Below are 22,291 nucleotides of genomic sequence, written 5' to 3'. Positions count from 1 at the left end.
TGAAATGCCCTCTCCAACAGTGTCATCTTCCTCCCATAGTTGGAAGAATGAAGATTTTGATGAAAGAGCAGAATCCCAAATCCAGTCCTTATTAACACTTCCAGTCTGAGAGTGCCCTGATTGTTTTCTCCAAGTGCAACGTACAGAAAGATTTCACCCCAGAGATACCAAGGGATAGCAACATGCCACTTAAATAAAAAAAGTAAAGCTAGTCAATGCCAGGTCATTCAATCTAAATTTTAAATACCACCACAGTGATGCAGGAATGCTTCATCCAGCCACCCTTTACATAATCATGTATCATAAGAATGCCTGTAAAGGCCAAGGCCGCTGATGGGTGAAAGAAAAGACATGATATAAACAAATCGAATAAATTGATAAAACCTGCTCAAAGATCATTTCCCATTTTTAGCCACTTTCATCAGATGCCACATCTAGTAAGCAGTTTCCATATCTCTACCCTGCATCAGCCCTTCCTCACAACTGTGCCAAGAGTTTTGCTATTATCAGGTTGCTGACCTTGCATTGTGTAGGCCTGATATAACAATTACACTGCCATGAGAGACAGAAACTGTTCAAAGACACTAGAGTGAGAAGCATTTTGAGCAAACTAAGTTGTGACACCGGGGCACAGTTTAAGAGCTTCACCAGATTGGGCCTCTTCTCTAAAGAGCACTTAGCCTACAGATTAATCCAGCCCCCCTGGGAGCAAGACACAACAACATGCTGAGAGGGCTGAGCAAAATTATTCAACACAGAAGCCTTTACTGGATTATACTTTGAAATTGAGGATTCTAGCCAATAGATCTTCTTTCTGTGTCTTTCTTTCCCACATTACACAGTCAGGAGGGGATGTATTCTGCAATCCTATGGTCAAGAATATCTTGACAGTTTAATTTTTGTCATTAAAAGAAATAAGTTTCTAGCCCTACAGTGAGTATATGAACTCCACAATGAGGGAATAAGGTTTCTTTGTCCCTCCACCCAGCACAGCTATGATGGTGCAAATGATGATGACTTCTATCCCACCTCTTCCCCAGATCAGGACTCAAAGCAGCTAACAACAATAAAAAAAGATATCATTAAAAATCCACAAGATACAAAAGTTAAAACAAGATTAAACAATCAAAAAAATTAAAACCAGATTAAAACATAGGGCTTGAAAGGTTTAGTAGTATTTTGAATTGGACCAGCAGCCAGTGGAGTTGTTGCAACAAGGGAGTTGTGTGTTCCCTACAGCCAGTCCCAGTTAGCAATTGGCTGTGGCTCTTTGGGCCAACTGAAGCTTCCAAACACTCTTCAAAGGCAGTCCTACACAGAACAGAATACACTAATCCAACCAGGATGTAACTAAGGCATGTGTCACTGGGGCCAGATCTGAGATATCAATGAATGTCAGATCTGGCACACAACCTTTAACTGTGCAGATGCACTCCTAGCTACCACTAAAATTTGGGCTTCCAGGCTCAGAGCTGGATCTAGCAGTACACCCAAGCTGCAAACCTGCATATTCAAGGGGAATGTCTAACTTCATCCATCTGCTTCCAAACAGACAACTCCTAGCACTACACCTTAAAAGATACTGCACACTTCTTTCCCCTTCTAATAGATATTCCTTTTTGTTGTTGTTAACTCCCTTTGAGTCAATCTCGACCCATGGCGACTCTGTGGATAAGACATTTCCAAGACTCCATGTCCTCCACTGTTCTGTTTAGTTCCTGCAAATTCATAGAGATATTTCTTTGCTTGGGGGGCGGGGGGGACCCAGAAGAGATGGGGAAACATAGAAGAGTTATAAAGAGAAGAAGTCATTATTTGCAATGTCTGTAAAATTCTACAAATAAAGCAGGGCAGCTGCACAATATAAGAAGTGATAGGAAGTACCATTAGACTTGGAAAAATCAAATAAGTAATCCAAAAAGAAAAATAAGCTTGAGCAATTTACATGATGTTATGCATTGCAAAATTCAGCCTGGTGAAAAATTCTTGTGAAAGATAAACACAGGATAAATGAAGTGCTAGGTGTAATTAGCATAATCTGCGTAACAGGTTGTAAGGATAATTGATGTCTTTTCATACAGATTATCAGTCCGGCCACAGGCGTACACAGATTAACCTCAATTATCCAGAATGCAAACAAAAGTGAACAGAGGGCTTCCGAAGGGGAAGACTGCCAATAAAGACAAAAAAAAGTATGTGTGGTCGCGTGCACACAGACAGACAGACAAGCAAACCACCATGAGGCAATGCATTTCCTATGCTGATGATGGAAACTGCTATAACTCCTGCACTTGAAAAAGTTTTGGAGCACTGCAATTCCCATTACCTTCCAGACCCTGCAACCCATTTCCTCCAAACATTTTGTGAATTATTTGGAGAGAATGGAGAAGAGACACGAACTCATCTGTTATTTCCGAACTTCTTAAACTAGTTGTTGCTTCTCTATTCATCCCAATTCACCTTCCCCAGAATGGTAGGTGAATGTGCCAGTAGCAGTAGGGTTGTCAAACTGAAAATTGGAGTGTGTTCCTTTACTGGTTATGTAGAAGAGGGAATTTCAGCAGGTGTTGCTTGTTATGCAATCAGCTCAAAAGCAACACTTGCTGAAAATTTCTCTTCTGCACAACCATTAAAAGGACAAAAGCCCTCTCCAGGCAACTCTAATCAAAAGGGGGTTTGCTGCTGTATAGGAACTTCAGGCAGAGACCTATTTTATTTTGCTTTTGCTGTATTTCATTGTCTTGCCTGCTGGACAGGACCCATTGGACTGCTCTAAGACGTTCCTTCCTCCAATCTTTATCTTCAGAGGACCTAGTTAGATTCAAGGGTTGTGGAAGGGAGACAGACAACACATCATCCCTTTTCCTACATCCATCCTAGCATACATAGATGTACCCTCTTCTTAAATATTTTTAACTGTATTTTACTCTTTTCATGAGTTATCTGTTTTAATATTGTAACAGTTTGATTCTATTTTAATGCTCACTTTTGTACATTTTAATTGTACTCTTTTTTTAACCTGTAAGTTGTTCTGAGTTCCAATTCTAGGGGGGCAATTGTGATAAAATACATACAGTAATAATAATAATCACAAACCTTGCAGAGCTAGAAGATATTAATATGCAAAGGGAACTTTTAGCACCTTTGAGACTGAAAGAAAGAAGCTGGTAGCATGAGCTTTCATAGACTTGAGTCAACTTCCTCAGATACATTAGTTTCTTTCTGACCACAGCTCCTCAAATCTTTCACTCAGTACGGCTGCTGGCCTTGCTGTCTGGGGGATTCTGGGAGCTGTAGGTGAAAGAATTAACTTTTTCAAGCTCAGCTGTCAAAGTAACATCTATGCCCTTGCTATTTGCAGCCACTACCCAGAAACTGACAATCAAGAAAGTGCTTTCCAGCATTCTGACAGGCTGTAATAAGAGAGTGAAGGAAAAGGCTGAGTTATGTAGGCCTCAGCACCCCGTCACCCCCAAGGGCTTTATATACATCAAAATTAGGTATGGAAAATTGTGTCCCTATGTAATTGAAAAGACAGTGCAGACACTGAGTCCTGGCTGCTCTACTCTCAACCAACCACCCATGCCAGGAGGCAGGGCACTGTATTAAAACTGCTAAGCAGTCATCCAGGGCAGTCCCACAGCAGAGGGCATTGTCATCTTTGGGATGACAAAACAGTGAATCAAAGTGGCCACATCCTGACGAGAAGAAAGTGTTTGTTTTGTTTTGTTTCTAAATTGTATCTCCACTCTCATCATTGCTTCTACTATAATATCATTACCACAAAAACAAAACAAAACTGCATTATCAGTACCCATCAATTGTATTTCCAAAGGTAACAGGCATAGAGCAGGGCCTTGACTGGATGGAGTTGTAAAAGGCCTATCTGGCCACAACTGACATGATCGCCTATTCTTCCTTCATCACCTGCACAATACCCTGCACGCTCCCTACATTTCCTCATTTTTGAATCTGCACAGAGTTGGGCCTGCTTTGTTCTTGGACAGGAAATCTCCAGGGATCCCCAGACAGGACTAAGAAATAATCCTAAACTCTGGAAAGCTGCTGCTAATCAGAGCTGGCAATACTGAATCAGACAGATCAGTGGTTGGACTAATGATAAGACCTTAATTCAAAAACAAATACAGTCAGACTTCCATATCCGCAGTAGATCCATTCCGGACACACACACACACACTGCAGATACTAAAATCTCTGCATGCTCAAGTCCCATTAAAATTAATGGCAGTGCAGCAGCACCGCACCCGCTAGCACAGCCATGTGCACATGCCACCATTGAGCAAAAGGAGTGTTGCCATCCACGGATGGTTAAACTCGCAGATGGTAAATCTGCCAATAAGGTGGGCAGACTGTATTACAAATCCTCCAGGTTTTGAATAAACTAAGCAAAAATGGGGGGGGGGGGAGGAAGAGGGCAGGACTCATGCATTTGTCCCTATTGTGTTAAGAGGGCAGGACTTCAGCAGTTTGCTGTAAATCCCGCTTCTAGGCAACTATGAAAGGTGCAGGCATTCTCAGTTTTGTGATCTCAGTTCTAGGAAACTATGAAAGGTGCAGGCATTCTCTAGGCATTCTGACTTCATATGTTGTATGTGTTGTGTGTCTTCAAGTTGTTTCTGACTTATGGTGATAGACAAATGTATCATGTTATGGGTTTGTTTTGTTTTTTTGCAATATTTCTTCAGAGGTGGTTTGTCATTGCCTTCCCCGGAGGATGAGAGCATATGACTTGCCCAAGGTCACTCAGTGAGTTTCATGGCCAAGCTGGGAATCAAACCCTGATTTCCAGAGTCATAGTCCAATGCTCAAACCACCAATATAAAACTTTTAAAAAAACTGTCAGTAAAAGCCAACCTCTGAAAGAACTCTCCTCTTTTTGCAATTCTAGCATTGTGTGTGTGTGTGTGTGTGTGTGTGTGTATATAACTTCTCACCTCACTGTCATGTGGAGGAAGTTGGTGCAGTAGCTGGCGGATGCGATACCGTTCTCCAGGGCTATTGACATAGGGAACTTTGTCCTCGGGGAGGCAGCTGAAGAACTGATACACCTGAGGGCCAAAAGGACAGTGAAGAGAAAGAAGAAAAAACAGATCAGCAGTAAAACTCACAGTGATTAAGATGTCCAGTGCCTCAGTAAGAGGCTTCTCTTGCTGGCCAACGAGACCCAGATTAGGATGGCTTTGGCTGGGACAGTCCAGATTAATCCCCTTGCATTCAACTTTTTCAGATGCTTTTAAAATGTCCCAGTTTTTCTTCCTACCTCTCAATTTCCCATTTTGTCCTCACCTTTCTTCAATTGCTGAAAACTGAGTTCAAAGGACAAAAGTAGTTTGTTTACACTCCATTTATTCAGCAGCGGAGGAGAGGGTGAAATCTTGCCCTTCCCAATAAGCTCAGGCAAAAGCAATCTGATGCAGTTTCTCAAGCCGCCATGAATTCCATCTTGGGACAAAGTTGGGATATAAAGTTAATAAATACATATATATTCTCCTGGTTTGTGTTTTTCCTCATTAATAACATCTGCTATCTTAATCACATGCTGGTGTTGCTTGGCCACTTGTGTCTGGGTTTTCATCAGTGAATTGCTGGAGGGAATTCCTGCATTTATCTGAATGTAGACTCTCCCCCAATAAAACCTGTTTTTCTAGCAGATTCCACAATCAGGATTAGAGGGAAGGAAATGAATGAAAAGTCACCATTTACTCCAGGTGTTACTTTCAGCACACATTGACAGGTGGGATGATGTAGAGTCCAAAGTCTGCTCCCAGCCTCACTATATAAAGGGTGGGAGACTATTCAAACAGACCCCAAGACAAACAATGAGAAGTATTCAGGTGCACTGGACAGACACTACCTCCCCACCCCACCAGCTACTGTACCAGAGGCAACTCTTAACTCAGTTGGTGGCCTTCAAAAAAACACCTTCTCTTGGCCTAACATGCCTTTCAGGGTTCTCCTGATAGTCTAAAAGATAAGAAGGGTAAACACTTTCTATAATGAAACCTCCTGTAGAAAGCAAACAGAAAGTGCTAAAGAAATGTTTCTCCGTAATCAGTTTAAAACAAGAGCTCTGCTTAATCAGATTACAAACAATCTGGCCTTGTTGAAGTGGTCGGGTTACATAATATGCTTCCACACACATACCAAGGCAGCAACTGGCTTGTAACTAAACTAACACAGTCTTTTGTTTTCTGCCTTCCCCTCATGTTGTTTTGAAAAACAACCAACCTTTATCAAGGTAACATCAGCACAGACAGATAACAATATCTGTCAGTATCTCTGCCCAAAATTTTATGTGTCTTATACATTTGCTTCTAGAACCAAGATCAGTTGATTCCATAAAGACAAACGGGCTGAACCCAGCAGCCCAGGGCTATTCCTCACACTTATTTCCTAATGTAATCAATGGGCTTTGAATCCTGATTAATTTGTCTGGGCAAATTATCTGGATCCAGCCCATTCTCATATCTGTTGTGAGGGGGTAAAGATAAGAAAATTGGTGCCACTCATTCCATAAAGCCCACTGGATGACCTAGGGCAAGTTACACGATCTCAGCCTCAGAGGAAGGCAAAGGCAACCCTTCTCTGAATAAAGGCTGCCATGAAAACCCTATTATAGGGTTGCCTTATTGTCACCGTAAGTTGTACACAACTTGAAGGCACACAACAAGAACAACGAATTTAAGCAGCAATCTAGTACTTCTGTCAGGGCTGGCCCTACTACAAGGCATAGTGGGGTGGCCACATCAAGCAGCAGACAGTGAAGACAGGATGTACGTGGTACCAGTTTGCCCCAACCATTCATGCCGAGCTCCCTGATAGTACCCTCAAAGGTAGAGGAGGAACCTCTCACACTGCCAGAGGAGAAGTAAGATTCAGTTAGAAGTATGTTAGCTTCTGTATAAAGAATGGGGGTGTCTGAGACACCACTGTTGCCTAGGCCAATGAATGTCTTGGGCTGGTCCTTATACAGGTCCCAGAGCCTCTTTGGCTCCAAGATTGTGTCAACTAGAAAATGACCTGTAAATACTTGGCTAGAACCTGGAGTTCTTGTCAAGTAGAGTCAAGATGTGCTTCTTGATTCGACTATTTATTATACTTAACATATGTTAGGGTTGCCAGGTGAAAAACAAGGCAGAGCTACTGCACCTTTAATAGCTGTATAGAAGAGGGAAAGTCACCAGGTCTTGCTTGCCATGCAAGCCCCACCCACTGAAATTCCATCTTCCACACAACCGTTAAAAATAGTGGAGCCATGCCTATCATGGCAACCCTAACATAGCTACGTGCCTCTACTTTTTCTTCTCTTTTCTTCCAGCTAACATTAATAAACAAAAAGGATAGCCTATGGCACCATATTTTAAAAGCTATCACAATGATCTCAGATGATCATGAGATGAAAAGGATGTAGCAAAGGTTCAGGCTGACCAATGCCCAGAAAGATGCATTAAAATGGCACCCCTTATTTTATTTATATTTATCTATTTTATTCCTTTATATCCCAACTTTCTCTCAATAAGAGACTCAAGGCAGCTAACAGTATGTGTGTGTACACACACACACACACACACACACTACAGATAAAACCAATATAGTTTAAAGCTATGAAAACCCTCCATAACAGAGTAAATCCAAAAGTTGTTTTAAAACAATTAAACAATGTATAAAGTTAAAAACAATAAACATTAAAAACATGAAAATGCATTACATACAAATCTTAAAAACAATTCTGAACAGTGTGAAAAGCCCATGTCAGTCAGTCTTTTTAAAGCCTGATGACATAAAAATGTTTTAACTTGCTGGCGAAAGGAGAGCAAGTACAGAGCCATCTTGGCCTCCATAGAGAGAGAGAGAGAGAGAGAGAGAGAGAGAGAGAGAGAGAGTTCCAAAGTCTGGGAGCAGCCACTAAGAAGACCCTCTCTCTTGTTTCCACCAAATGAGTGTGAAAACTTTACTATAAACTTAATTCAAAGATATAGCCATGTTAGTCTGAAGAAATGATATGTAGAGAGATCTTGTAGCACTTTTGAGACTAACTTAAAGAAAGAAGTTGTCAGCATGAGCTTTCATAAACTTAAGTCTATGAAAGCTTGTGCTGACAACTTCTTTCTTTAAGTTAGTCTCAAAGGTGCTACAAGATCTCTCTACATAGGAACTTAACATGGCTGTAGTTCAAAGGCAAGGAAGATGAAAAGTCAAATAAACTACATTCCCCAGAAAGCAAAGGGATCTTGCAACACCTTTGAGACTGACTGTGCAAAAGAATTTGTAGCATAAGCTTTCCTAGAGCTGGCCTACTTCCTCAGATGTATGGAATGAACTGATGTGCAGGACCTTCATAGATTGTATGAATACCCATGGAAATGCAACACATGTAAGTATGGTGAAGAGGCAACAAGTTCAGTTGAGAGATCACCATCATTAAAACATGCCCCAGCATTCACCAGGCAGAAGCCACAACAGTTAAACCAGTACAAATGACATGTGGCGTGGCATACAGGAGTTTTTAAAACAAACAAACAGCATTATCTTAGAAGACTAATAAAATAAAATAATAAAAGTCAGCACTGCAACATGTTTGGGTGCAGAGGGAGAGATTTAATCTTTTCCTGCATTGTCACAGTGCTCAGGAAAAAGCCCCATCTAAAGATCCTATCTGCACTGAGAGGATGCCTACACCCACACAAATGTCATTGGCATCACCTGCTCAGGCTTGAGTCCTGGGGGCACCCAAGCATATTCTTCTGAAGCACAGCCCGAGTCATCGTCTGAGATAGAGTGGCGCTGGAAGTCAGAGATAAGGCGGCACATCATCCTCTCCAAGTCAACAGGCACCATGCGCACGGCATGCTCCTCCCGTGGACACTTGCAGTGTTGGCAGATCTTCCTGCAGACAAAGAAAAAATTGACAGTGATTCAGTCTTGGAACACCCAAAGGAGCCTTTAATAAACAAGCCACCCAGGAGCACACACACCTCTTATGGCTCCTGAGATATCTTATAATACAGGGATGAGGAACAAGGAGCAACCCTTCAGATGTTGCTGGACTGAAATTCCCATTAGTCATAAGTAACATGGCAAATAACAAGGAACACTGGGAGTTGCAGTCCAACATCTGGAAAGTCTTACTTTCTTCATCCCTAATATAACACAAGGGAAAACATTGTTCTCTAGATTTTACAATCACTCCTACCAAGTCCTAAAATATAAGGAACAACACAGCAAAGTTTTAACAGACCCTGAGAAATTCTAGATGCACCCCACCACCATCACTTATCCTTACATCCATTCACCCTATATGCAGACCCAGAGATCCTAAAAGACTGTCTTAATGTAAACATCAGGAGCCAGTTATAAAGAAAAAACCTGGTTGTTATGGCCTGAACCCATTTGTTAGTCCTAATTGAAAAGATAAATGGGATTTACTCCCTTATTGACTCACCACTGAACAACTGATTCAATGGGTCTACTTTAGTTATGATTAACCAACAGGATTCTGGTTTATGGGTGATGAATGGCAACATGGTGACTGGTGGACAGCTGAAAAGAAGCATTGCTAACCCATTATAACCCCATACCAAGTTCTTTTAACTCCTTTTCTTTTCATTCTATTTATTATAAGTGTTTCTATGTCAATCCTTCAAAGGACAGCTTATAATACAAGGTTCCTCAAGTGGAGGCCAGCATGTGACTATATGGCATATGCCTTGAACCTTACAAAGCCAAAGTGTTTTAATGCTGATTGTGCATGCTTCCCACCCACCACATGACATGCCGAAGTCCATCGTGAGAATTATTCAAATCCCCTCGGGACTGAAAGTCTAACAGCCTGTGTACTCCTTACATACAATGGGTCAACGACTCATTAGTGACAGAGGAGCGAGGAGATTCCCAGGCTCCCCTTCCCAGGGTGGATGACAATCTCTATGGGCAGCATGCAGAGAAAGGAAAGGTTGGTCAAGCAGTGGCACAGCAAGACAGGAGTGGTGAGTGCAGAGATGCAGAAGTGTGCGAGATGTGGGGAAATGGAGCGAGTGATGGAAAGAGACAGAAAGGAACCAAGAGTCTCTTCCACTCTAGGGCTTTCTTGCTGAAATGCAAATTTAAGACAAGGTTAGGAGAAATGTGCATGTGACAGGGAGAAAATGATGACTCTAGAAGGAATGTGTTTAGAAGAGGGAGAAAGTGGGAAGAAGTGTGAAGAAGAAAATTAAGAGACAAAAACTATGTAAGAATGTTAGGAGAATAATAATCTGTAAAATGACAAAAAGAAAAAGATGCAGAGGTGGGGTAACATTTTAATGCATCTAAATCGCTGTTTCGAAAGCTTGAGAGGCAGTATTAAGTACAGAATTACAAAAATCAACAGAAGAAATCAGAGGAATGAAAGGAGTGCAAAACAGATTTGATCAAAATCAACAAGAGCCAGCTATAAAAATGAAAAGAAGGGGAGGGGGGAGATGTGCCACACAACACTGTACATGTTTAGTCAGCAGTAAATCCTACTCTCTTTGATGGGGTTTACTCTCTACATGCGCTGAGGACTGCAGCCTGAAGGCCTCCCCCAAAAATTAGAGAGAAAGAGAGAGAAAAGCAAGACAGAAAGCCAAGATGAACACATAATAAAGCAAGACTGCACTGTGCCAAGAGTGCTTGTGCAGGCCCACAAAAGCTGGTGTGAGGGCAAGAAAAATCACAGAGGGTGAAAGGGGATTTGGTGGAGTGAGGCAGGGAGGGGGTAGAACATTTTCCTACCTCCATCCATGCACTAGGAAGCCCGGGCACTGCTCCCCGCATGCCTGACATGGTTGGCCCCGGTCAGGATCCTCCACCTCAGGCAGCTGGTGTGAGACAGAGAGGCAAGAAATCAGCCACCAAGATCCACAGTCCCTGACATCACCAGTGTTACCAGCATGCTCCCTTCCCACAGGACAAGCTCCAGTGCAAAGCCAGCATCCACCCATTCTCCAGTATGTTTCACCAGCTTTGCCAGGAGTGTCAAGAGATCGTCACCAGCACCTTCTCAACCAGCTTGTTCTCATTGATTACTATCACCAGCTAAAACCACCTCTATCCACAGAAACTGTGCCAATAGCCTGACTTGCATCCTTTGGTTAAGAATCTTGTATAACCAGTGCCAAATCATCAGTATTATTAGCAAGTTCCCATTTGGCATGGACTTTTCAGTAGGACTGTTAAAACAGAATATACGCACTTGCAAATACAACAGGAGTCCACTTTGGAGTATTATTGTTGTGTGCCTTCAAGTCATTTCTGACTTATGGTGCCCCTAAGGTAGCTACCATGGGGTTATCTTGGCAAGTTTCTTGAGAGGGGGGTATGTAGAGAAATCTTGTAGCACCATGGTCAATGGCCAAATGCATCTGAGGAACTAGATTGAAGTCTACGAAAACTCATATTGCCAATTTCTTTCTTTCAGTTAGTCTCAAAGGTGCCACAATATTTCTCTGCGTACTGATTCTACAGAGTAACACAGCTATATCTTCGAATTCTTGAGAGGGGGTTTGCCACTGCCATCCTCTGAGGCTGAGAGAGAATGAGTTGCTCACAGTCACCCATTGTATTTCCATAGCTAAGAAGATATTATAACCCTGATCTCCAGGGTTGTAATCCAGCACTCAAACCACTATGCCACATTGGCCGTCTTCGGGACTTTGACATTAGTTGGCCTTCTTTATCCATGGATTTTTTTATCCATGGAATTAACCATCAACAGCTTGAAAACATTCAAAAATAATATAAATAATATTCAAAAATAAAGTAAGAAATCTCATTTTTAATAATAAATAATAAAATAAAACTTTTATTTATATTTCGCTTTTCTGTTACAAAATTTTTGCCATTTTATATAAGAGATACCATTTCACTATGATATTGTATATAATGGGATTTGAGTATCCATTGATTTTGTTATCGGGGGGGGGGGGGGGCTGGAACCAAACCCCAGCAGATTTAAAGCACCCACTGTACCATTCTTGGATTACAACTCTCACAATCCCCCAGCCGGCATGACTCCTGGACCTAAAGGATTCTGGAAGCTGTTGTCCATCAAATAACTTTTCCAAACTCTGCTTTTATAAAGTAGCCCTGAAACCTACCCCCAAAACTCTCTTATGTCTGGAGACATTTTTACAAGGCCCTTTTGACATGTTGCCGTCATGATGCAGAGCCTGTACCGACATGGATAGATGCTTCCACAGCCAGGATGCATGTGTGTGCTTGTCAGGGGCAAAATATATTTCATCCACTGGTCCTTCCGATGTTCTGACAGAAGTCAAACTTGCAAACCTTTATGGACAGAGTATTTATGGGAGGAAATCCCATTCCCACTTGTGCTGAGAGAGAGGCTTTTATGGAAACAGATTCCGGTTGGGAACCAGGAGGGAAGTGTAGGGAAACCTCTCCTGGGTGCCGGAAGCCAACCACAGGCTAGAACCTGCCTCCCGCTGAGTTCAGCAAGGCACAAAGAGTCCGGATGTTGGCTTCCCGCCATGACAGGTAGCTGAGAAAAGTGGGCAGCAAAAAAGCAACTTCTTTTTTTGTGGTGAAGAGGGGAAGAGAAAGGCCTTGCCAACTGTGACATCAGGCAGAGCAGAAAATTCCCCTAACTCTTCCTTTCAGTGGCTCTTCTTCCATTTAGCTTCTTCTGCACACATCTCATCATGCCAACGAATAGCTAAGAGCACAGAAAGGGGGACAATACATTACTGGAGGAGGAGAAGAAGGTGCCAGGAGCCGCTCCTACTTTTCCTCGGGCAAGATTCACTGAAGCAGTGCCTAGAACCGGGCAAGAAAAAGTGCATGTGTGTGTGTTTTAATGGCTGAACAAAACGACAGAGAGAAAGATGAAGGAATCAAGAAAGAAAGAGAAGAATACAGGGTTGGAGAAAAGAAACCAGTTTAAAAAGCAAACACCAAAAAAAGCTTGCGAGTTTTGGTTTAAACCATTTTTTTTTTTGCATTATTCTAATGAAAAATATGTGAATCCTGCTTATTATATTAGCACTGTGAAACATTATTTTATGTATTAGATAGTTTCATCAACCATATTTTAATGCTTTCTAACATTAACGATTCAAAATTATTACGCTTTGATACAACTGACATCTTTAATAAAAGTCAATTTTTTATTATTCTTATTAAATCTGACACTGTGTAGACTATACACAATAAAACTCTCAGAGCTGTTTTGGTTGAACTTATGTCAACTAAAGAATTTGTTTCTGAATGGCATTTCTTGCACTAAAGTGCTTAAAAAGAAGCAACTGGCACTGGATAGAGGCTTAACATTGAGCAACTGCCAATAAACTGTTGAAGTTAAAATGTTTAAATTCAAACAGTCACTGCTGCCCCAGTAAGGAGGTTGGAAAATAGTTATAAAAGCCAGAAATGTTTTTAAAAGAAAAGAATAATCAATTTTTAAAATGGGAAGTAGTTTAAAGCAGCCAACACTAGTAGAAAAGGCTACTTTGACAGCCTCCATTAGCCATTTCCCCATCAAATTCTGAAGTATCAGCTGTAACTTGATTTTACATGTTTTTCTTTTTCCCCCTCAAAGTGATTGAAATATAATTTCAAATGTATTTTTCCAGTGTATTTTAAGTATGAAAAAGCAGCATATCACTTTCATAAGTAATAACTAAAAACAGATTAACAAACCAAGCTCTCCACCGAGACAGAATTTCACTCTCCAAGTCACTTGTTAATGCAGAAATATGTAATGTGTGTTGGAATAATTGTATCGTTATTGTCCCACTCCCAGCAGAAAAATGTACTATTCAGAATAGGAAGCATTCTGTACATGCTCAAATACACCAACTCCTCTATCAACTTAAAAAGAGAAATTTACCATCATATGATAAGGACACTCATCTTAACCGCAGAATAACTTTATCCTTCAATCCTTTAGCTCTGTTAGAGGAATGGCACTCTGTGCATGCTCATAGGTGCTACAGAACATCCCAGCTGAAAGTGGCAAAATAGAATCCCAAACGTATCATGCAGTGGTATTAACAAACTGCACAATATCCCAAATGGCAATGTGCTTCATTTCCCCCTCACATCTGCCAACTGCTGCTAGATCGAATATCTTCCGACTTGCCTGCAGCTTAGAAGGGATTTGGGGGGTGCGATGGAGGGAGATCTATTTCATCAGATACAGCTTTGGGAGGGGGGGAATCAAATCTACCAGGGCTGATGTAATGTAATGTGCGTCCCAGATTTGGGATCTACCACATGTTACCCCACCCACCCACTTTCTCCTGTACCATACTCACTCCTTGTTCAAGAATCCCTTTCCCTTCGGCTCCCGCCCCCATGGCCCAGCCTGACCCAGAAATGCCTTCAATAATCCCACTGTTAACTGAAAAGGAAATACTACTGCTGATCCATCAGTACAGGATTTGGGTATATAGAATTCCCAGTTACAGCATCTCAGTGAATGAGGAATCGTACAGAAAGAACCTTATGAACTCCCCCTCATTGTCTCTCCCACACACAGAGGCACTCCTGAATCCCCAGGCCTTATTTCACCTCAAAATTTGGATTTTCACCAGCGAACAAAATCAAGTTCCAAAATTCACATCTGTCTTCCATGAAAAGAAGAGACAAAAATATGCAAGGGAACAGCGATTGTACACAGATAGCCAGGTTTACTGGAAAGAATGTTATATAGGTTTTACACACTCATAATGCCCACTCCTGCTGTCCATCTGCATTTGGGAACCACTCTAACTCAAGTCCTCAAAGTAAAACAAGAGGTTTTACTTTGTGATGAGCGCTTTAGAGAGTTAGGTATGTTTAGCCTGGGGAAGGGAAGGTGCAGAGGTGATACAACAGTTTTGTTGAAATATTTTAAGGAATGTCACATTGAGGATGGAGCAAGCTTGTTTTCTACTGCTCCAGACACTTGGACACAGAGCAATGATTACAAACTACAAGAAAAGAGATTCCTTCTCAACATTAGGATGAATTTCACAAGAGCCATTCAAAGGTGGAACGCTGCTTCAGAGAGTGGTGGAGTCTCCTTCTTTGGAGGTTTTTAAACTGAGTCTGGATAGCCATCTGTCAGGGGTGCTTAGATTCTATGTTCCTGCATGGCAGGATGTTGGATTGGATGGCCCTTGAGGTCTTTTCCAACTCAATGATTCTAGGTGTGGACTTAACTGAGATTGCCATAAAAAGAAGAAATCAGGTAAGCTGGAAAAGTTGGGAGAGTTAGCAACTTCATCCTCATCAACCCCAAGGCAGAGGTATGGCAGGCAAATTACTAAAATGAGACTATTTTAGTTTGGACATAACAAGAGATATCCTGACTGCTAAAGGCTTATAGGAAGCCAAAATTCAGAAAGCTATGCAATTACCATACTCCTCAAATAAAATAGATATCTCCACCTCCAATGCTGGCAGAACTAATCCAGTAGTTCTATACATGGGTGAAGTAAGGGAAGAGATCTCATTCTCTAAGAAGCATATTCCTTTCTGGAACTGTGCTTTCTCTTGGCAAATGACAGCACAGCACTTCCTACTGAGTATCCCCAGCATACAACCCTTTGCAGCTAAGGAACGTATAGGCCCTTCATATGTTATCATACTGCAGGTTCCATCAGCTGTGACCAGTAGAGCCAGTGATAAGGAACAATGAGAGTTGTGGTTCAACAACACTATTCCTGCTTCTTGCAGTGACATAGCCCCACAACAACCTCTACCTCCACTTAGCTTCTAATCCCTTTCTTCCTCCTAGTTCTTTGTTTCAAAGCTCTCCATAGGACTGCCTACCCCATCATACTTTCCTGACTTTCTTTCTTGCTAGATCCCTACCTACACTCTTTCTCTTCCACTACAACCAGTCTCCTTTGCCAAAACACAACCTGATCTCCAAAGCTCCTCATGCGTTCTCCCTTGGGTTCCCTTGTATCTGGAATAGCCTCCAAAACACCTGCTCCCAACCGTCTTCCTTCAAGCCTTCCCTCTCCCTCTCTTACCTCTAAAATCCTCAGTCCTGATTAAAAGGAAGCCAAAGAAACAATATTTCCATACATTCATACCCTTAGCATCTCTCTGCCAACTCTTCCTTTCTCCCCAGCTGTCCCTGTGTCAACATTTGTAGCTCGCACATTCCTGCAGGCAGGGGACCAGAGTACATAATTAACTCGCTCGTTATTCATTTAGTGCCATCAGCATCCATGGCACTTAATGAAGAAAACAATGAATGCTATGGGATTGCACAAGCCATCCCTGCCCATGAAGCATCCCGTGTCAGCCACCACCACTGAAATTGAGGTATTTGGGAAAGTCAGATGTACCTGGTGAAATCAGAACTACAGAGGCAAAACCATGCTGAAGTCCTGTTCTCCTTCTTCTATCCCAGTTCTTATAAAAGCCCCTCTAGTTTAGAGACCCATGGGGTAGATTCCACAACACTTATTTCTGGGAAATGTTGGACTTTCTAGTAAACTTCTGCTAGATTTTGCTCCATATGGCTACTGCTCCTAGGAGAGTTGGCGACAGTTCTTGGTGTCCTACTGTGGTTTCTGGAGACCTGATCCTTTCATATTATGCAATCATAGCACTTTGATATCCTACAGAAAATGGGGATTGATAGTTTGGTGAGGCCCTAAGATCCCCTGACAGAGAATCTAAATAACTCATGAAAGCTCCAGAGAGCCATGACAGTTAAAGTGGAATGAAAATGTTATAACTGTGTGGGCAGAGCCTTTAATAAATTTAATAGATAATTAGATTTAATAAAGAAATATAGCCTGTGTCAAGGTGTGAGTGTATACACACATACATATCAAATATGGATCTACAGTAACCATACACACACACACACATATATATGTATATGCCTCAATAGTGTATTGAAAACAGGGATATATACTTTTTTTGTATGATTCTTAACACCTTTGCCTGATGAAGAAATCACTGGCGTTTCAAAAGTTTGCATCATGTATTTTGTGTATTTTGGTTAAAAACGTATCAACTTTTTGTGGATTTTGTGTTACTATACTTTGCTATATGGCCAGCATGGCTACTCCTAAATATATTTTCAGCGATATATAATAGATTTAAAATATTTCTTTGAAATGTTTTACTCACATAAACAATTTTTACACATAAAACAACATACAAGGAACAACATAAAAAAGAACTAATAACACCCTCCTCTCACCTCATCCTAACTATAACTCCTCTAAAATTAACCTAAGAAAAGAAATACACACACACACACACAGGAATACATGTGGCTTCCAATTTACCAGGTTATTGATATAATTTCTCTTATGCCACCTCTCTCAGTCTAACACTTACTAACAGCTATATAATACTATTACTCTGGCTTACACCACTCTTCTACTTAATATTTTCTATCATATTTCAAATCCTGAAACCACTGTTACTCCAATTCTTCACAAATGTCACAATGTTTCCCTATTTGTTTTTAAACAAATCTAGAGGGATTTTCTTCTTTAACTGAAGTTGCCAATTCACACAACTTTAGCAGCCAATTTTCCCATGCTGAGACCATATTCCCAGCTCCTAATTGCTTTCCTGAAGGAAAGATCTGGCAATGCCTCCAGAAGATGCTCAGTTGTTTTTAAGAAAAGAAAGTGGGATTACAGAAGGATCTGTTCTAATGCTCTTGTTATTTCAGCTTAGCATGCAGCCGGCATGCTTAAATTGAAGCTCTTAGCCATGTGTTGACACTCTTGACTGGTTAGGAAGGATCACAAAATTTTGAGAGGATGCCTTAGGTGGGCTCTCCAACCTAGTGCCTTTCAGATATGTTAAGACCACAACTCTCATGATCTCAAATATTCCTCTGGGTGATAGCAGCACAGTATTTAGATACATGGGAGGAAATTTACAGCAGCCTTCTAGTAAGTTGGCTTCACTTTCCTCATGTCCTATTTTTAATTTCTTTCAGTGATTTCTTTTATACAGTCGGCTCTCCACATTTGCGGCTTTGACATTTGTGGATTTGATTATTTCTGGATTTGATTAATATGTTCTCTTTAGTAATCTCTAAGTCCTCCAGCGCAACTCTGTCCGAGGTTGACCACAGAGTTGTGCTGGAGGACATATGGCATTACTAGAAAAACACTTCTCTGGGCATTTGCAGGTCCTCTGTCTATGGTCAATTTCTGGCAGATGTTGACCATGGAGTTGCATTGGAGGACCTAGAGACTCCTAGTGATGTCCTCTCCAGGGGGAAAAAGTGTTCTTTTTTATTTTCAGTTTTTCCACTTGTCCAATTTTCATTTCCCCCCTTCCAACGTGTTGGGCTACAAAACCCAATCATCTCCATCTAATGGCCACACTGGCTTGAGATGATGGGAACTGTAGTCTGACACACTGGGAGAGGGCCAGGTTGGGGAAGACTGCAACGTTCTCAACCAACCCTCCATGATCCACTTGATGTCCACTCTCACCTTTTTGGACTCTGTCAATGCCATTGTAGGGTCTAAAAAGGACTCTGGTACTTCAGAGGAGCTCATGGAGAGATCGCCATCTCTCAACCTCTCCTGCTCTCAATTCCTTCTGGTCTTCACCAAACCTTGGTGCCCCAAAGACCACTACACTTCCAGCATCTGCAGTACCACCCATAGCTTTTGATGGGCTCTTCCACGCACCCCTGCTGGAGCTCTGCAGCACATCCAGCAAAGTTTCTAGGCCCCTTCTCTCCTCAGCATCTCCTCTTGGTCCCAGGCCAGCCAGGTGGGAGCCATTCCTGGTCCCCAACAGTGACCCAGTCACCCAACTCCTCTCAAAAGGCCTTGTCATGATGCCCAATAAGACAGAAAAACCCAAAAAGGCATCCGTAGCTATGGTAGGCCTTCAGCAGTGATTCCCAAACTCTGGCCTTCCAGATGTTTTGGGCTTCAGCTCCCAGAATTTCAGACCACTGGCTAAAATAGCTGGGGCTTCTGGGAGCTGAAGTCCCAAACACCTGGATAACCAGAGTTTGGGAATCACTGGCCTACAGCCACCTAGGCTGCATCCACGCTGCAGAAATAGTCCAGTTTGACACCACTTTAGCGGCCATGGTTCAATGCTATGGAATTCTGGGAATACAGTTTGTCGTGGCACCAGAGCAAAGCTCTGACACAACAGAGCCAAGCAATCCCAGGTTTATATTTAGCAGGCCCTCCAGGACTACAACTCTCATAATCCCAGGCCAGCGCAGCCATTAGATGGAGATGATTGGGTTTTGTAGTCCAACACATTAGAAGACTGGGCAAGACTGAAAGCTGGACTAAGGGCGATCTTGGTCTGACTAGCAGGTCCTATCTTATTTTGTCTAAGGAAGAACTGGTTGTCAAGGCCTGATTAGTTATGCTGCAACAGCGAAAGTATCCCAAATTGTATGCAGAAAATAATCCACACTGCATAAATAATTCAGTTTGGCACCACTTTTATGGCCATGGCTCAATGCTATGGAATTCTGGGAATTATAGTTGGTTGTGGCACCAGAGCTTTGGCAAACCCCCTTCTGAGCAAATCTGGCCAAGAAAACCCCAGGTAATAGGTTCATCTCCGGGTGGCCATAAATCCCAACCAACTTGAAGGCACACAATACAAAGGCCATGAACAAAACCCTGGGTGACCCTAGGCAAGCCACTCTCTCTCAGACTCAGGTTAATGCCAAGACCCTTCTGAGCAAACCTGGCCAAGAAAACCCCTGGTAAGAGGTTCCCTCAAGGTGGACATAAGTCAGAAACAGGGACAAGAAGCCCATGGAAACCCCCTGGGTGACCCTAGGAAAGCCACACTCCCTCAGCCTCAGGTCAAAGTCAAGGCCCTTATGAGCAAACCTGGCCAAGAAAACCCTGGTAAGAGGCTCACAAGTCAGAAACACACAAAATAATCCCATGGAAACCCCCTGGCTGACCCTAGGAAAGCCACACTCTCTCAGCCTCAGGAGAGAAAACCATGGCCAAAATACAAAAAAAAACCTTCTGGACACAACCTGGCCAAGAAAACCTTGTGATAGGGTTGCCTTAGGATGGCCCTAAGTCAGAAACACACACAATAAGGCCATGGGGGAAAAACCTGGGTGGCCTTAGGCAAGTCACATCCTCTCAGCCTCAGGGGAAACCCTTCTGAACAAACCTGGCCAAGAAAACCCCAGGTAAGAGGTTCACCTTGGGGTGGCCATAAGTCAGAAACAACTTGAAGACACACAATACAAACGCCATGAAATAAAAAACAACCCTGGGTGACCCTAGGCAGGCCACACTCTCTCAGCCTCAGGTGCAAGCCAAGGCCCTTCTGAGCAAACCTCAGAGAACCTATTAACCTAGGCCAAGAAAACCCCAGGTAAAACAGGTTCACCTCTGGGTCAGAGACACACAAAGTAAGCCCATGGAAACCCTTTGGGTGACTGTAGGCAGGCCACACTCTCTCAGCCTCAGGAGAGAGAAAACCATGGCAAACACAAAACACACACACACAACCCTTCTGAGCCACAGATCCTGGTCCAAGGGGGGGGGGGACCCAGGTGGGGTAGCCATAAGTCAGAAACTGAAAGGAGGCACACAAATAACAACAACAATAACAATAACAACAGCAGCACATAATGCCCCCCAGGGTCCCCCCCAAGGGTCCCCCCATGGTCTTCCTTTTGGCCCCAGCCCCTGAGTGGAGCAGCAGGGCCCTGAAGGAGGAGGAGGAGGCCCAGCCAGCAAGGGAAGGAGACTCACTGCTCCTGCTCCTCCTCTGGAGGACCTTCTTCGCCTGGACGCCCGGCTGAACATGATGGCTCTGGCCGAGGAGGAGGGCCCATCAGGCGGCTCCCCAGCTCCCAGGTGGTGCCTTCCCCGCCCGGCGGAGGAAGAGGAGTGACTCCTCCGGGTCCCTGCTGGGCCCAGAGCACCGCCCTCCTGCTTCCCTCCTCCTCCTCCTCCTCCTCCTCCTCGGTGCCTGGTGTCTCCTCCTTCACCCTCCATTCCTGCCTTCTTCTGCCCATTCCCATCCCAGCCTGTCCTCCATTTTGAGCAGGGCTCAGGAGGAGCGTGGCTTCCTGTTCCTGTCACTCCATGACCACTCCATTGCTCCTTCTCAAAATGGAGGACATGTTGAGATACCTCCTGGAAAGAAGGAGGACACGGGGGACCTGCCCCAAACTGTAAGGCTTTCTAGGGAAATGTAGGGCGACGTTGAGGTTGTAGTTAACCACGTCCTACATTTCAATGCCCTACATGCAGGCGTCCTCCTTTTTTTATTTTACCCTGCGTGCATTCCCAGCCTTCTGCCCAGGAGGAGTCCTAAATTGCCCTCCATTTTGAGCAGAGCTCAGAAGGACCATGGATATGTATTTCTGTTTTTGAGCTTTTGTTTGACCATGTCCTACATTTTGTACTAGAGGCAGGGAGACAAGTGTCCTCCATTTTGAGCAGGGCTCAGAAAGAGCATGAGGTTTGTAATTCTAGGAATGTTTTGAGCTTTTGTTTGGCCATGTCCTGCATTTTGTGGTAGGGGCAAGGAGACAAGCGCCCTCCTTTTTTACCCCGGACACTTCTTACATTTCAGCCATCCGCTCAGGGGGAGTTCTAAATTGTCCTCCATTTTGAGCAGGGCTCATGAGGAGCATGGGTTTGCATTTCTATGAGTTTTGAGCTTTTGTTTGGCCAGGTCCTCCTTTTTTTGGTAGAGGCAAGGAGACAAGTGTCCTCCTTTTTTACTCCGGACATGTCCTCCATTTCAGCCTTCTGCTCAGGAGGAATGCCAAAGTGTCCTTCATTTTGAGCAGGGCTCAGTAAGAGCATGGGTTTGTATTTGTGTGCTTGTTTCGAGTTTTTGTTTGCCCACATCCTACAATTCTCTTCAGTGTCCTACATTTTGTGGTGGGGGCAGGGCAACCAGATGCCCTCCTTTTTCTCCCCTTAGACAGGCCCTACATTTCAACCTTCTGCCCATTAGAAATTCCCCAAATGTCCTCCATTTTGAGCATGGAATTGCATTTCTATGAGTGCAGAAGGAGCATGGATTTGCATTTCTATTAGTGCTTTGAAATGTTATTTGGCCGAATCCTACATTTCTCATGAATGTCCTACATTTTGTGGTAGGGGCAGGGTGTCCAGATGTTCTTTTTTTTTCAGCCATCTGCCCAGGAGAAATTCCAAAATCCAGAGGAGCATGGATTTATAATTCTGTGAGTGTTTCCAGCTTGTATTTGGCCTTGTCCTACATTTCTCTTGAATGTCCTACATTTTAAGCTGGGGCAAGGCGACCAGATGTCCTAACT

The 22,291-nt window shown here is 43.0% G+C and overlaps 1 protein-coding gene across 3 annotated transcripts in view; it reads right to left on the bottom strand.

Annotated features, from left to right (window-relative positions):
• Positions 1-20,883, bottom strand: part of LOC149322929 (prickle planar cell polarity protein 3-like) — a 37,506-nt gene extending 16,623 nt beyond the window's left edge. Inside the window, exons 1-4 of one of the 3 annotated variants that reach the window (XM_089484928.1) lie at positions 20,748-20,883; positions 10,777-10,862; positions 8,725-8,908; positions 4,956-5,069 (exon numbers count right to left, since the gene is read on the bottom strand). In XM_089484928.1, coding sequence (XP_089341054.1) covers positions 4,956-5,069; positions 8,725-8,908; positions 10,777-10,862; positions 20,748-20,801 — 438 coding nt within the window. In that variant the 5' untranslated portion in view covers positions 20,802-20,883. Of the gene's footprint in view, positions 1-3,142; positions 3,269-4,955; positions 5,070-8,724; positions 8,909-10,776; positions 10,863-13,891; positions 14,184-20,747 lie in introns of those variants that run through there. The other 2 variants (XM_089484936.1, XM_089484944.1) reach the window with 2 other exon arrangements.
• Positions 20,884-22,291: the final 1,408 nt, after the last annotated feature.

The sequence above is a fragment of the Sceloporus occidentalis genome, unplaced genomic scaffold (genome assembly GCF_023333645.1).
Source record: "Sceloporus occidentalis isolate IW3139 unplaced genomic scaffold, rSceOcc1.0.p SCAF_1, whole genome shotgun sequence".
NCBI lineage: Eukaryota > Metazoa > Chordata > Lepidosauria > Squamata > Phrynosomatidae > Sceloporus > Sceloporus occidentalis.
This window is presented reverse-complemented; position numbering and strand designations above follow the sequence as displayed.